Here is a 13,762-nt window from a genome sequence, read left to right as displayed (position 1 = left end):
CTCCTTTGACACAGATGACAAGACAATTGATTTAGGTTAACTACTATATACATATCTAATATATAAAATTCTCGTGTCACAATGCATACCATACTCCTCCGAAACGGCTAGACTGATTCTTATTTTTTTGGGCATATTCAGTAAGTGTGAGAATCGGACAACATCTATTTTTCATCCCCCTAATTGTTAAGGGTGGTCCCACCCCTAAATTTTTATTTTTATTATTTAGACAAAACTTTTTGTTTTTATTATTTTATGATACATCATACAAATATACATACAACCGTTAATTGTCATTTCTCTACGATAAACCCCTATTTATTATTATAGTTATTTTTATTGAACTAAATAATGTTTCCTAGAAACAATATACATACATGGCATAATGACGTTTGCAGGGTCAGCTAGTAAAATATACTGTCAGATGTAATTGTGTCACGCCTTTAATGATATCCGTTCAAACGGAACTAAGAACTTCAAATTAAATGTAAAAATAGTTTTAAATTTCACGGTCCGTAAACCGGTCCATTTCCAGGTGTCGTATAAATGGGGTATTAAATGACCAACGGCGACTTAATGGGGTCATGAATGGAAGTACCCTCATAAAGTGTACACGATTAAATTAATTATTCGCTGCCCCTCATTAGCTGGTGTGCTTTGAATTCCGAATTATCTGATACTACTGAGTTTTTTGTACTTTGGCTTGTTTTTTGCGATTTCGATTATTATTATCAAAATTAAAATATTATCAATGGCGCCCTCTGTATCCGTTTCATGATCTGATTTGTCTCATAGGCAAGTAGGTGATCAGCCTCCTGTGCCTGGCATATGCCATCGACTTTATACTATAAGGCAAGTTGGTTTTCTCACGATATTTTCCTTCACCTTTCGAGCGAATGTTAGCGGAGGATCGAACCTACGACTCAGGGATGAGAGTCGCACGTTGAAGACACTAGGCCTACACTGCTGTCACTGCACTCTAATACCATAATTAATATCACAAAAACCCGTAATACTATATTTTTTTATGAAAACCGTACAAAATCGGTTCGGTCGTTTTACTTCGCGTTCAGGGACTTCCTTTTTATTTGACTTCAAATCGAAGGAGGTTATTAATCCAATTCTTATTTTTATAGTGTAATTTCAGAAATATATATTGCAAGCTTTAATCTATAATCTAATGTATAAAAGCTCGCAGTTGCGTCGTCGGGTTATAAAATATACGCTATCCGTTATTATTGTTGTAAAACTTTTTTGTCTTTTCAATCAATACATACAAAATTATTATATAGGGGAAGGTGAAGGCACGGTTTTATAACGCGGTTCTTATATTATAAGTTTTAATTTATTATTAATTAACAGCTGTTTTTAATTTTATGTTGACTTGGCTGATTGGGTAACATAAAGGATATCTTATAATAATTATTTATAAGTACATAAATTGGTACACAAAGTTTTTAAAATTCCACCGATTTCAATTAACAATAGGGGTTAAAACGTGAAACACGTGCTAATAGTTTCGTCTATAAATACATACCTGTAATTCTGAAGTTACGAAGGCTGAAGAACAAAATCTTCAGTCTATAATATTAGTATACAATGTATGGTTACATGATTGTTTTAATTCGTACAATTGCTTTACAAAAGGTTACAGTATAATCGAAAACAATAGAACCGATGTTAATTACCACTGGGACTTCTAAGTGCTTCTCTGTAATCAGTGAGCTGTAATTTTCGTAATAGTATATGGGTTTTCAAATAATATGGTTTGCTTGTGGTATCTTATGCGAGAATTCCAATTAAACGAGGCTAATTGTTGCCATTTTTTTAAGTTTCTGGACATACTTAAAGAATGTTTTAATTTAAATTAAATGCAAATGTAAATATGGTAAAAAAGCTCGTAATAATAATCGTTTAAATTAAAAAAAAAACTCAACATTTATCAACGAAAACAAACTGCACTTTAGGGAGTAAGTGTGAGGTTTTGTATTCTATAGTGTTTTGGTTACACTATCGAAAAGTATTCACTGAATAACAAAAAATACATATGTGCTAATGTTCGGCCTAGAAAAAAATACGTCAAATCCAGTATTTTAATGATCCTCCAAATGTCTCGTGATCACCAAATGCATTCATTGAAAAAGCTGCAGTTTTCGGGGCGGTGCTTACATATGACGCAATAATGCGCTGTCAATTTCAATAGTAGAGTGTAATGTGAGCGGGACAGACGCGCGCGCCGATTCGTCCGCGTGCGTTCAATACCATGACGTTTCTTAGTTAAATAGTTCAATATGTGTTGTGCGAGAATCACAGATTACTTATACCGCAAGTTGAGGAAGTACACATGTGGATTGAGCCGCGAAAGTGAGTCAACTATATAACCTTCGATTTGGCAAACTTATTCGTCATCGTTGTTGACCTAAGCAACTTTCTAGAACGCTTCTAAGAACTGCACTTCCGCTGTGATGTTTAGAAGTAATTTTCGATTTAAACCCACTTAAAAAAAAGGTGGTTAATCCGCGGGTTTTTTGTATGATACGCATGAATCGATCATCTCATGATGTCAATCTTGTAGAGGAATATTTAGACACTTATTAAGTATTTTATAGACTCGCTTTAATCACGATAAAAACAAATATATTAAATAAATTTTTAGTTGTGAATAATTTATAATAGGCATTTTAAAAATAATATCGAAACGGTCGCCAGCTAATTACCGTTGAATCATTATTACAGTTCGCTTGCGATAAGCACAACGTTTTGTATTGTGTTTTCAATAGCGCTGAATGCCGTTTCTGTTTAGCTGGACAAAATTATACCTACATTTACGTATACAATATACTACAACCGATTTATTTGACAAATGGGAATTGGTGAAGGCTATTTTTAAAGTCACCTTCTGACTTTTTTGTAGCCCTAGTAGTTTGCGCATTAAGCTTCAATATATTTCTTAAATTAATGTTTTTAATTTAAAAACTACTGAATCTTGTTACGTTATCCCTGAGTAAGACAGGCTCCAAAATATTTTAAAAAATTACTAACCGTTTTAAGCCGGGACAATTTAAAGCATTACAAATGCTTTTCTACGTTAACCGTTAACTTTAATGAACATTCATTTATACAATTTAAACTATTATTCTGCTATAAATGTCTATAAGAATCCCCCCGACCGGCGAATTTTTGTACACAAACCCGGGGTCATCTATTTCCGCGTACTGTATACCAATAATATTACAGACATAGTTACTCAGTAATATAAATACCAGGCAGAACTAAGACAGATGTTATTATAGTAACGATAAACATTTGAACGCATAGTAAATACGTTATGGCTTCTTCTCAAATTGTATACTTCTATTTGAATTTAGAACTCAAGTTTTTGTTTATGGTAGCTCAAAACTGTAGCGAGTTCGTGAAATGTTGTGTGTAAGAAGTGTTTTAATAATATTGTGCCAAAAATATAATATAACTAATGACGTAATTTATTATTTTGTAAACTTTCTTCTGTATATTTCGTTTATATATAAGCTTTACCTTCCTTTCATTACGAAAAATACGTACGTTAAAAGACTAAAATAAGGTTAAATCGTGAAATTGTAAAAAAGAACAATCCAACGGCCTTGTAACCTATTTATTGCGTCGGTCATTGATTCCGTTAAATTTAAATTTGGTGGAATTTACTCATAGATAACGATTTAACATACCAATTACATTATTGGCTTTTGGTCTGGTCCTAACAATGGAACCTTCCTGTATGGTGACTTGGCAGAAAAGTTAATTTTAATTATCAGAAATAACATTTCCGATATTAACTATACAAACATGTGTTTAGTAAGTGTGCGTCGTTCGTCTTCCGTTTCCGTTTCGCACTGAGAAATACCCTCATTACTAATATATAATATAAAAATACTGCTTGGGACTGCATAAACGGAACGTTAACATATTAATAATAACTGGTGAAAGAATTTATTTGTGTGTATATTTTTATGTCTTATGTGTGTACGGTTCCAGTGGGATGTTTAAAAATATAATACACTATGTATTATCACTCACATACAACAGAAAGAGTATTAATGCTAAATGTTATACTCAAGAGTGTCTCAGTGATCGATTTAGATCTCGGGTTATAACTCCGACTATTTAGGAAATCGCCGCACTTATAAAACCAGAGCAAAATGTCTTCCCTCGTACAATGTTAGAAATGGAATGTTTAAACAGAACATTGTGTGAGGAAATTGCAAAAAGAGCTTGTCTTAAAACTAAATTCAAAGTTTGTTTTTAATAAAATACTATGTTGTGGGTCATAAAACTGTATACAGTGACTGCATGACTAGATTTTATAGGCAATTCTGATAAGAAGGGATCTTGCAACCGTATAAAATTTATGTACTACCATATGCTAGTTGTACAGCTTATGTATTAAAGCCTGTATAGCTTTGATAATTTTTGTCATACAACTGATAAGAAATTCTTGATTGATAACATTACTTATAGTAAAACTATAACTAATACAATAATTAATCACTTACAATATATACCTGAACTTTAACATGATAATAAAAAATAATAAAAAAAATAATTTCAGACAAATGCAACTTTATTTATCTTAGTATCACTTTGTTGGGTTTATAGTACAAATACAATCAGCTAGTTAAGGACGTTATTAAGCGGCCTTATCGCTAACAAGAGATCTAATCCAGGCAACCGTAGTAAAGAAAAGACTAAGGGTGAAGTGTAAAACGTGTTTAATTAAAAAAAATACAGGTAACAATGAATACTCGTACAGTTGCCAAGCTAACTTAAAAAATAAAAAACTTAAAGTGAAACTTTTTTTTATCTTGAAATTGTTTATAGGTACTCCAGTCGCACGCAAACTGAATAAAATCTTAATCGAAAATTTTCGTTTAAGAACGACAGTATATATTTAAAAAAATCATCACAATTTGTCTTAAAGATCTTTAATACATACTAGCAAGTTACTCAAAATAGATAATTATCTAAACACCTCTCAACGAATAGATCTTAAAATATCAGAGAAAAGCCAAGCAAAGCTCGAAGCTGAGAAGAATTTCAAGCAAGATGTGTAAACTATATATATCTCAGGAACATCCCTTCGCGTTTTATTGTCTAATTCGTTATACAACATTCGTTTTTATTTTTAATACGTGTCGGACCCATATCTTTCAAAGCGCTGACGTCGCTTGAAATGACGTAGGCTGGCTAGTGAAATTACGACTAGCTTGCAACCAAACTGAACCTAAAATCCAGCACGTGCAGCGCTTAATTAGATTAATGGAAGAGCAAAAATAAATCAACAATATGTCAGTTTTCTTCTCAATTGCGTCGACCTTGACACGGCCGAACATTATCCTTTTGTCTCAATTGTCGGGTAATTGTCGGACGTCTTCAACCTATTCTGAGACACAATTTGCACTTAACTCTCCAACAAATTGCACCTCGACTGGGGGGATTTATTTTTAACAAGCGGGACGTGTCGCGGCTGCGAGAGTTGGCATTATTATGAATCAAGGTGCACTGGAAGCCACTCAACAAGCTCGTACAGTTGAAGTTTTGCTCTAAATTCACAAATCTTTCACTATAACAAAAAACAAAGCAAGGTTTCGAAGATACTGGCAGCGTTCCCCCTTTGAATAGCTAGACTAATTCTTTGTCCGATGTAGCTGTTAGCTCTTCAGTCTCCTGTGATGTCGACTAACCTTTTTGCTATTTCCTTAAAAAGCCTCATAGCTCTAGGACCCTACGGATCAAGGGTCACCGAATGGGACAAACACATATTCAGAGCCTAGACCCCTGTATTTGCATGCTTTAGCTTTTCCTAGCTTAGCTTTTTCACGCACCAGCTCTGTTGTTGGTTCCATGTAGTTGGGAAGGGGCCAGTGTCTGACAGGTTGCACATTATACAAACACCCGGCCCATCTTCCATGGAATCAAAGTTTTTATATCGCTGTCGTTCGAAATTCGTATTTAAAAACAAAGTAAAATTTGTTTTTCATTTGTTAAGATATATATCGCTTATTACACAGATGCCATACAAAGACGTTTGCCGCGACATAGAAGGTTAATGTAGGTACCGCAAAAAACGTAGGAAGGTTATAGCGAAGATTAAACAATATGGTTGAATCTTCTTGGTCTACTGTTAGTCGGTCTTCTGGAAATCTGAAATGGAAAAAAATGTGGCGATGCTAGTTCTTATATCTGGATCAAATCAAGATAATCTGTGGAGAATTATAAAATTCTCGTGTCACGGTGTTTGTAATTAATTGACTCCAAATGGCACGACCGATTTTCGTGTAATTCAAAACAACTTCTATTTTTCATCCTCCAAAATTTTATTTTTTGCTTTTCAGGCAAAATATTTTTTTATTTTTTTCATACAAAGCAAACAAAAATACATATAACCCTTAATTATCACTCTTCTACGATCAACCCTTTTTTTAAGTCGATAGTTATTTTTATTAAACTAAAACAATGATTCCTAGAAATAATATACATGGCAAAACAACGTTTGCCGGGTCGGCTAGTTTCTTTATAAAATCGTAGTTGTGACGGTCACTTAATTAAAAAGTTTATAAGAAAATTTAGTAGTAGTTCCGGATTCTAAGACCCAACTCGTTTTAAACATTGATAAAAAACATTAAATTTAAAGAAATAAGAAATTAAGTGTAATATGTAATATATAGAAACTTCTTCTTTCTACCTTCAATGACGGTATCGTCACTAACAATTTTGTTTTTTAGGGTACACAAGTTTTCTTATAATCACATGTATTCAACAGTAATATATTCTTTCCACCCTAACGTGCACACAAAATGCATTACAATAATGAAAACACAGAAAACAAAACAACAATTTACACATTATCTAATAACACAAATGAAAGTTTGTATCAACATATTTTGGTAGGTACTATTTGTTTATTCGGTTTAATGCACTAACGTCAGGAACTGGTTCATATTGAAAAATACCTTCTAGGAGCGGAGCATTAATGCGAAATGCTGCAAAAACGGGGAAGAATTACCTTAGAGCAGTGTTTCCCAAGCTTTTTGACATGACAACGTCTTATAATTCGATGGAGCCGGCTGCACGCACGAAAAAACATGACTCATGCGGCGTTACCTCGCTCTGAGGCGTTCCATTTAAAATTTACATAATTGTATTTATGCGTACAAATAAATGTAACTTGATCAATTCAATTGTGATTTCCATTTACCTCCTTCTCTATAGCCATACAAAATACCTATCAAACAAATAAAATTTTTTTTTTTTTTGAAAAATGCAACCAATATTTTTTTATGACGTTGTCACGTTCAACTATCGTCAGTAAACCGACTTTACAGACAACCGATTTTTTTGTGCTATACCTTAGTCTTTCTAAAATTCGTATGCCCCGTATGTAACACTCCACGTTGGGAAACACTGCCTGAGAGCGTCAGTTGCGTGTACTTTATAAACGGTTAGGCAAAAATAGTTAGGCGGAATTCTACCTCTTTAAAAGTTCTAAAACAATTCGAGACATATTATGTCTATCTTAAGAGATAGTACTTACTATAAAGCGTAATTCAATGTTCCTGTGTGATATTATTTAATTAAACGAATATTTTCATAGTTAACTCTTAAAATAATTTTTAAGAACATTAAATAAAGTCGGGTGACCCCGCGCTAATATATTGTACTGTGTATATTGTATATACTATACTATATATAGTTTTGGGATGATATTCTTTTTTATATATGTGCCGATACTGATTTACAAAACGTAGCACCAAATATAAATATTATTATGTAATTTTTAATTTGACATCAGATGCGACTGGTGTTTCTAAGAGGAGTATTGAAAGAATTGTTACTGAAGTAAGAGTAAAGTGTGTTGAGCTAGATGGAGCTTATGTCGAAAAATGAAAAATTATTTACACAAACTACTCTTTTACGTTCTTGGACGGGCTTAGAACTTTTGGATCCACCCTCGTATGCACTAATATTTATATGTATTTCACACATTTTTATTTATTTACAACCCACCCAACCTTACTAAAACCAGAGTAGACTAAAATATATAGCTTGCCACAAAAGTCATATTTTTAAACATACTGTATAGTGAAATTGCATTTTTATAATAATAATCTTCATATTAATAAATCAAAATAAGTAATTATAAAATTGACGTAATTGAGAGCGTCAAACTCGTGAGCAAAATGACATAATTAAACATTACTTAGAATATATTACTGTATATATAGTATAGTAGGCCATGCGTGTTTAAAAGTAAAGGCTTTAGTTTCTACAAGTGCAGTTAAATACAACTTGAACGGATAACGCGGGTTTATAACAGTATTTATAGCGCTTGTCGTTTCGATTAAGAGTTAGTGACAGTAATTGTAGCCATCGAGAGACTATACGACATATATTTGCTGAAACTATTTTTATTAAAAAGCGACAACTTCAAATTATTTTATAGCCAAATATAAAAGCCAAAATATATGTACTAAGTTAATGTAAAACTAATCCGTTGTTGGTGCTGTTTGTCTTTGTGATGTCCGCATGTGATGTCAAGTTTTTAACCAGCTTGTTATTATAAACTATTCACCACGGCTTCATATAAGGAAAAGTTCAAAATTCGATCGCCGTTAAAAATGCCTAAAGGTAAGTGCTTAACTAATTTATGAGGAAACGGGGCTGTTTATTTTTTTATTTTTTTTTTATGGCTCTGGCACGATTTGTGCATTAGCCAGCGTCAAGTATAAGATTTTTTATAATTCGTGCTTGTCTTTAGAAATTCGACCGTGTCCTCCATGTACGGTTTAGGCACTCGCCCGGTACCGCACAACCCTCCCAAAGGCCGAGAACAAATTTAAATTAAATTAAAGCTTGCCCTCGAACCGGGAATCGAACCCGGTACCCCTCACCTAGCTGCTGCCACTTAATAATACCGCTAGGCTAGGCTGTTTATTTTATAGAACAAAGTGCAAACAAAAGGCAGGTGTCAATAAGCGTTGCGCATAAGAACATAAAATTTAATTGTCATGATTTGAAATTAGAATATGGATTTCGATATTTTTTGCGATTATTTTGGCCGCGATTATTTGGCGCTCTTTTTTGGGCGTTCCGTAGACTCGTTTGCCTCGTGTCCTCTAAACAAAACCACAAGAAGGACCAACTTTAATAATCATTCATTAAGTTTTCAAATTTTTAATTCTTATTTCGAACGCGCTTCGTTTTGACTCCTTATCGAACCTTTGCATTGGTAAAAAATAGATTTAAGTAATAAAGTAAATACATCACTCCTACAGTGTTTTAGCTATTAAGAGCTTGTGTCTTTCTGTCCAATTATGATAATTATAATAATAAAAGAGACATGAATAGTTAAAATAAAGTAAGACTGATTATTTTTAAAGGCATATGTGTGCTGTGGATTATTGTTTGTGTTGTGTGGATCTATAAAATATTTTCATTGTGAAATCTGACTTTTCGCGTATTTTGTAAGTACTGGTACTTTAGCTTACTTTGAACATTTCCAGACATTGTTTTCCTTGAGAACAATAAATATGACAAATTGCAATTTCAAACGCTTTACGCTATTAATTCGATGAGCGATAGCAATGGAATTTTAATTCTCTCTTTCCTTTTAAGGAAAACGTAAGATGCAATATTATTATAGGAATTTTGCATATAGGTAAAATACATAGCTATATTTTAGTAAGGTATCTAAGTTATATAAGGTACGGTAAATTATATAATTTTACCGTCAACTAACACCAAATTATCGTTTAAAATTTACGTGAGAAATCTAAGAAAACCGTAGAAATTATTTGACCAATAAATTTCAACCAAATAGCCCAACATTTGCGAAGATTTAATTGTCAGCAATTATCAATCCCGCACTTTGTTATTATTTAAATCTAATAATCCTTAAATTAAATTACCAACAATACATTTTTTTTATCATTTAGCTGGTTCTTGATTAAGTTTTAATTACTAAACTTTCACAGAACGTAAAAGTTTTGATTATCATGCGGGCCGCAGATTTCTCTGTAATATTTTTTACTGTCCGTTTATAATTTTCATCTTTTACATAAAGATATAGGTTCTCTTAAGCAAAGTTAAAAATTATATAATATTCTATATTAATTATTATTATTTGATTAAATCACTCTCTGTGGTAAATACGGTAGAAGATGCAAAGAGACCCCACATCTCTCTGTAACGTTAACGGATCAAGCCGCTAACAATCCCTTATATAATAGAACGACGACATTGGTCTTCTAGTTTATTGCCAGTTCTTCTCTTCCGTTCTACTTCCTTGATTTGAGAACTGGCAGTAAATGTAAGATTAGAAGCATTTACTACATATTTTTGCAAGAGATTTTTGACTTTATAATACGCCGTAGTTCCATAGTTAGTTAATCAAGACAAATAATATACATTTTTTAACAAAACATGACTTATGCGATAATGGTTATCGTTTGACATGACTTTGAATAGTCAGATGATTTCATAGTTGATTGCCTGTCTCGGATTACGGTGGCCACTCGTTTCACCCACACTGCCTTTGTTTAATCAGCTGTATACAGAATGCTACAGATATGTATCAGATACCTGTTTAATATGTACTGAACTAATTGATCTATAAGTTTTTTTCGAGTCTACGTATTTATATGATTATTTTCTGTCCAGACTTCGTACTAGACGTTAAATAATAAATATTATAATATATATTCGTGGTTAATGTAGGATTTTAATAGTGAAACATTTTTGAATTTGTTCCAGTAGTTTTTCCGTTAATACGGTAAAAACATATGAATCTTTCCTTTGTAAATTATAAGTATAGGTATAACAGAGCTTTCCAAATTATTTCTAATGGGTCATTAATAATAATAATAACGTATGATTTATAGAAACATGTAAAAAAATTCTTAGATGTGTTTCACAGAAATCCTTTTGGCTTTCTTAAGTTAATTCTCAATAAACGACTCTGAGTACGACTGTAACATTATCGATTAAAAAATTAATGGGGCAAATTAATTATGCAATATTAGAATTTGGATACAATTTCAGTTGTTTTTGTTTATTAAATATTAATGCATCCGCGAACAATAATGTGGATATTTTCCTCATATTAATATCACTACACCGCGATTACAATAAATTAATTAACTCACTTAATTAGTTTACGTACTAATTATCGATGCAGAAACATTTTCATCATATGCAGCCATTAAAAGTATAGAACCTTACAAAACTTAATGTTAAAATCCTAAATATATAAAATGACCTACCTACTACTACCTCAACCCTGTGGCCGTATGTCAAATCTGGGGTTAAGACCCATATGGGGATTATAGTACCACTGGATGATAATTATATGAAAAGCCACAATAAGCTTGATAAAATACAATGGCAACTGCACTTAACAAATTGTAAAAAACTATAAACTAACAAAAACAATATCGAATCGTTTAAAGACAACCTCAATTATTCATTTTGTCTCACTCTGTTTTTACTAAAGTTTTCTCTCGTATAGTTTTTACGTTGTATAGAAAAGAGAAAGATCGATGCTTTAGAATAAGTACAATTAATTTTAATTTTATATTGATTAACAATATTCCTAAGCTTCATAGTAGTAATTAAAAATGTATAAGTAAAAAACAAAAATAATCGGTCCTTGTGGCAGTAGGTACCCTTGAATGCTGGCAGCATTTCCTCGCCGTATTGCGATACTTAATCATTGAGCGAGGAAAGCACCAGCTCTGGGGTCACTATCACCAGGCGTCCACTTAAATCTTAAATTAGCGTCTGTGCATATGAACCCACGGCCCAAGACACTCCAAAGGGAATAAAATTAAAGTTACAGGAAAGACTTATATTTTGCCGTTTATTATTTTTAGCGTGATTAATTTTTTTTTAATAGTCAAGTAAAATTTGACTATTAAACAGTCTTTTATAATAACATCCCTATCCCTAACATCCCGATTAATTAAATTCCCGATGTATCAATATAGATATATGTATTTAAGAGAGTTCAAAGACCTAAACATAATCTCTGCTGATGCTAAACGGTTGTACTACAAATTGCGTCACTGCTAAATTGTACGCAATTTAATTTCTAGGGTTTTGTTTTAGTGGCCTTGGTTTTGCGATGGTTGTGAATTGCATTTGAGTGGCTAAAACTTTAATTTTGTTCACTACTAATGGTCTGGGAGCACGGCAGTAGTAATTGAATTTTCATAACTATTATTCTAATTACACTAAAATCTCGGATTAGACTCGTACTTTCCCCATTTCTGATAGATGAAGTACGCGAGCCTTCCGTCTGACACAAACAAGCAGGGTTTCTCGAGCGATGTTTGCGAGCGCACATAGATAGGAAAATCGACCGTGCACATTTGAATGACAAGAAGAAATTTTTGGTGCAGAATTTAATAGAATAGCTAAATAAAACTGAGCAAAATTCAAAAGTCAAAAAAGAAATAAACATTAAATCCTTCTTATTTTACATTTACTGCCAGTTCTCAAATCAAGGGCGTAGAACGGAAGAGAAGAACTGGCAATAAACTCTCCGCCACTCTTTTTAATAACAGCTGAAATTGCACTGTAGGTAGAAATCGAGCGTGCACAGGAAACATTTTATACTAAACAACACGAGCACACAATTGAAAGAACAATAACCATTTGCCTTGATTGCCGCTCCTCGGGGTATTGTACACCTCACTGCCCTTATTGATATCGGCCTTTGCTTCAATTGGGGCTACCATGTAGTACATAAAATCTTGGACATTTTAAACTAGTATATATGTGCAGGAAACTGCGCCAATTTCGCTAGCGTGGATTTTTAGTTTCAAGGTCAGTAACCTTCAACCTTCGTCCAATACAATCATAAAGGAATTACAAAGCACTAACTAAACGTTTATAGTTTTCGATTAATCACAGCAAGCAACTCTGTACCGCTTTAGACGAATCGTTCTGCATTTATAAAGCAGGATTATATTAGGATTTCAAAATAAACATTATGCTGAATGCTTTTTCAAATTGTACTTACAAAATATGCAATCGTTGTCAAAACAAAATTTAGTACAAGATTCGCGCCAAAATGCATTCGTAAGCTTAAGCCGTAGAACCCATACTCCACAGACTAATTAAAAACGTTATTCAATTTTTTTTACCTTTATTGCATTTTGTAAGGAATTACCACTTCTAAATTTTGTGAAACATACTATAGCGTAGTGCTAAAGTATGGTTTCAAGAAGAATATGTTGAGATCGGACTATCGTAGACAAAAAAGCAAAATAATATTTGCAAGGCATTGTTTTACACCTATTACAAAAACAATTGAGAAAACCAGAAACTTTTATACATTTATATGTATATTTAACACATATTCCCTGGTATTTAGTTCCAAATATACAAAAAATAATTTTACCGAACATTGCCTTAACCAAACATTGTAGAACATTGAATTCATTTGATACGTCATTGGTACATTAATTCAATCATTGCATGCTAAAGGGAACCCAGATCTTATCAATTGATTCCAACCATCCATAAAGACTTTGTTAACATTCATAGAATCACTGTCTGTAAATCCCTTTGGATCACTGTATCATCTATTATCATATTATGTGATCTTTAAAAGCGAAACCTTATATTAGCTGTGTCCTGCGATAATCTTAAATACTTTTTAAATAGTCTTTGCGTAATTTTTTTTTAACCAGCCAGCCAGTAGCTACTTCAAACAAATACTTCAGAT

At 32.6% G+C, this 13,762-nt stretch overlaps 1 protein-coding gene across 12 annotated transcripts in view; it reads left to right on the top strand.

Moving 5' to 3' along the window:
• The window catches only part of LOC125056653 (potassium/sodium hyperpolarization-activated cyclic nucleotide-gated channel 2), a 185,323-nt gene that overhangs the window by 119,387 nt on the left and 52,174 nt on the right, over positions 1–13,762 (top strand). For 2 of the 12 annotated variants that reach the window (XM_047659961.1, XM_047659969.1), the window contains exon 2: positions 8,477–8,661. The exons of 9 other annotated variants lie outside the window; for them this stretch is intronic. In XM_047659961.1, the coding sequence (XP_047515917.1) occupies positions 8,652–8,661 (10 nt within the window). In that variant the 5' untranslated portion in view covers positions 8,477–8,651. Of the gene's footprint in view, positions 1–2,200; positions 2,365–8,476; positions 8,662–13,762 lie in introns of those variants that run through there. One more of the 12 variants, XM_047659953.1, reaches the window with a different exon arrangement.

The sequence above is a fragment of the Pieris napi genome, chromosome 2 (assembly GCF_905475465.1).
Source record: "Pieris napi chromosome 2, ilPieNapi1.2, whole genome shotgun sequence".
Classification (NCBI taxonomy): domain Eukaryota; kingdom Metazoa; phylum Arthropoda; class Insecta; order Lepidoptera; family Pieridae; genus Pieris; species Pieris napi.
The sequence above is the reverse complement of the archived record's forward strand: the minus strand, read 5'-3'. Positions and strand labels throughout refer to the sequence as shown.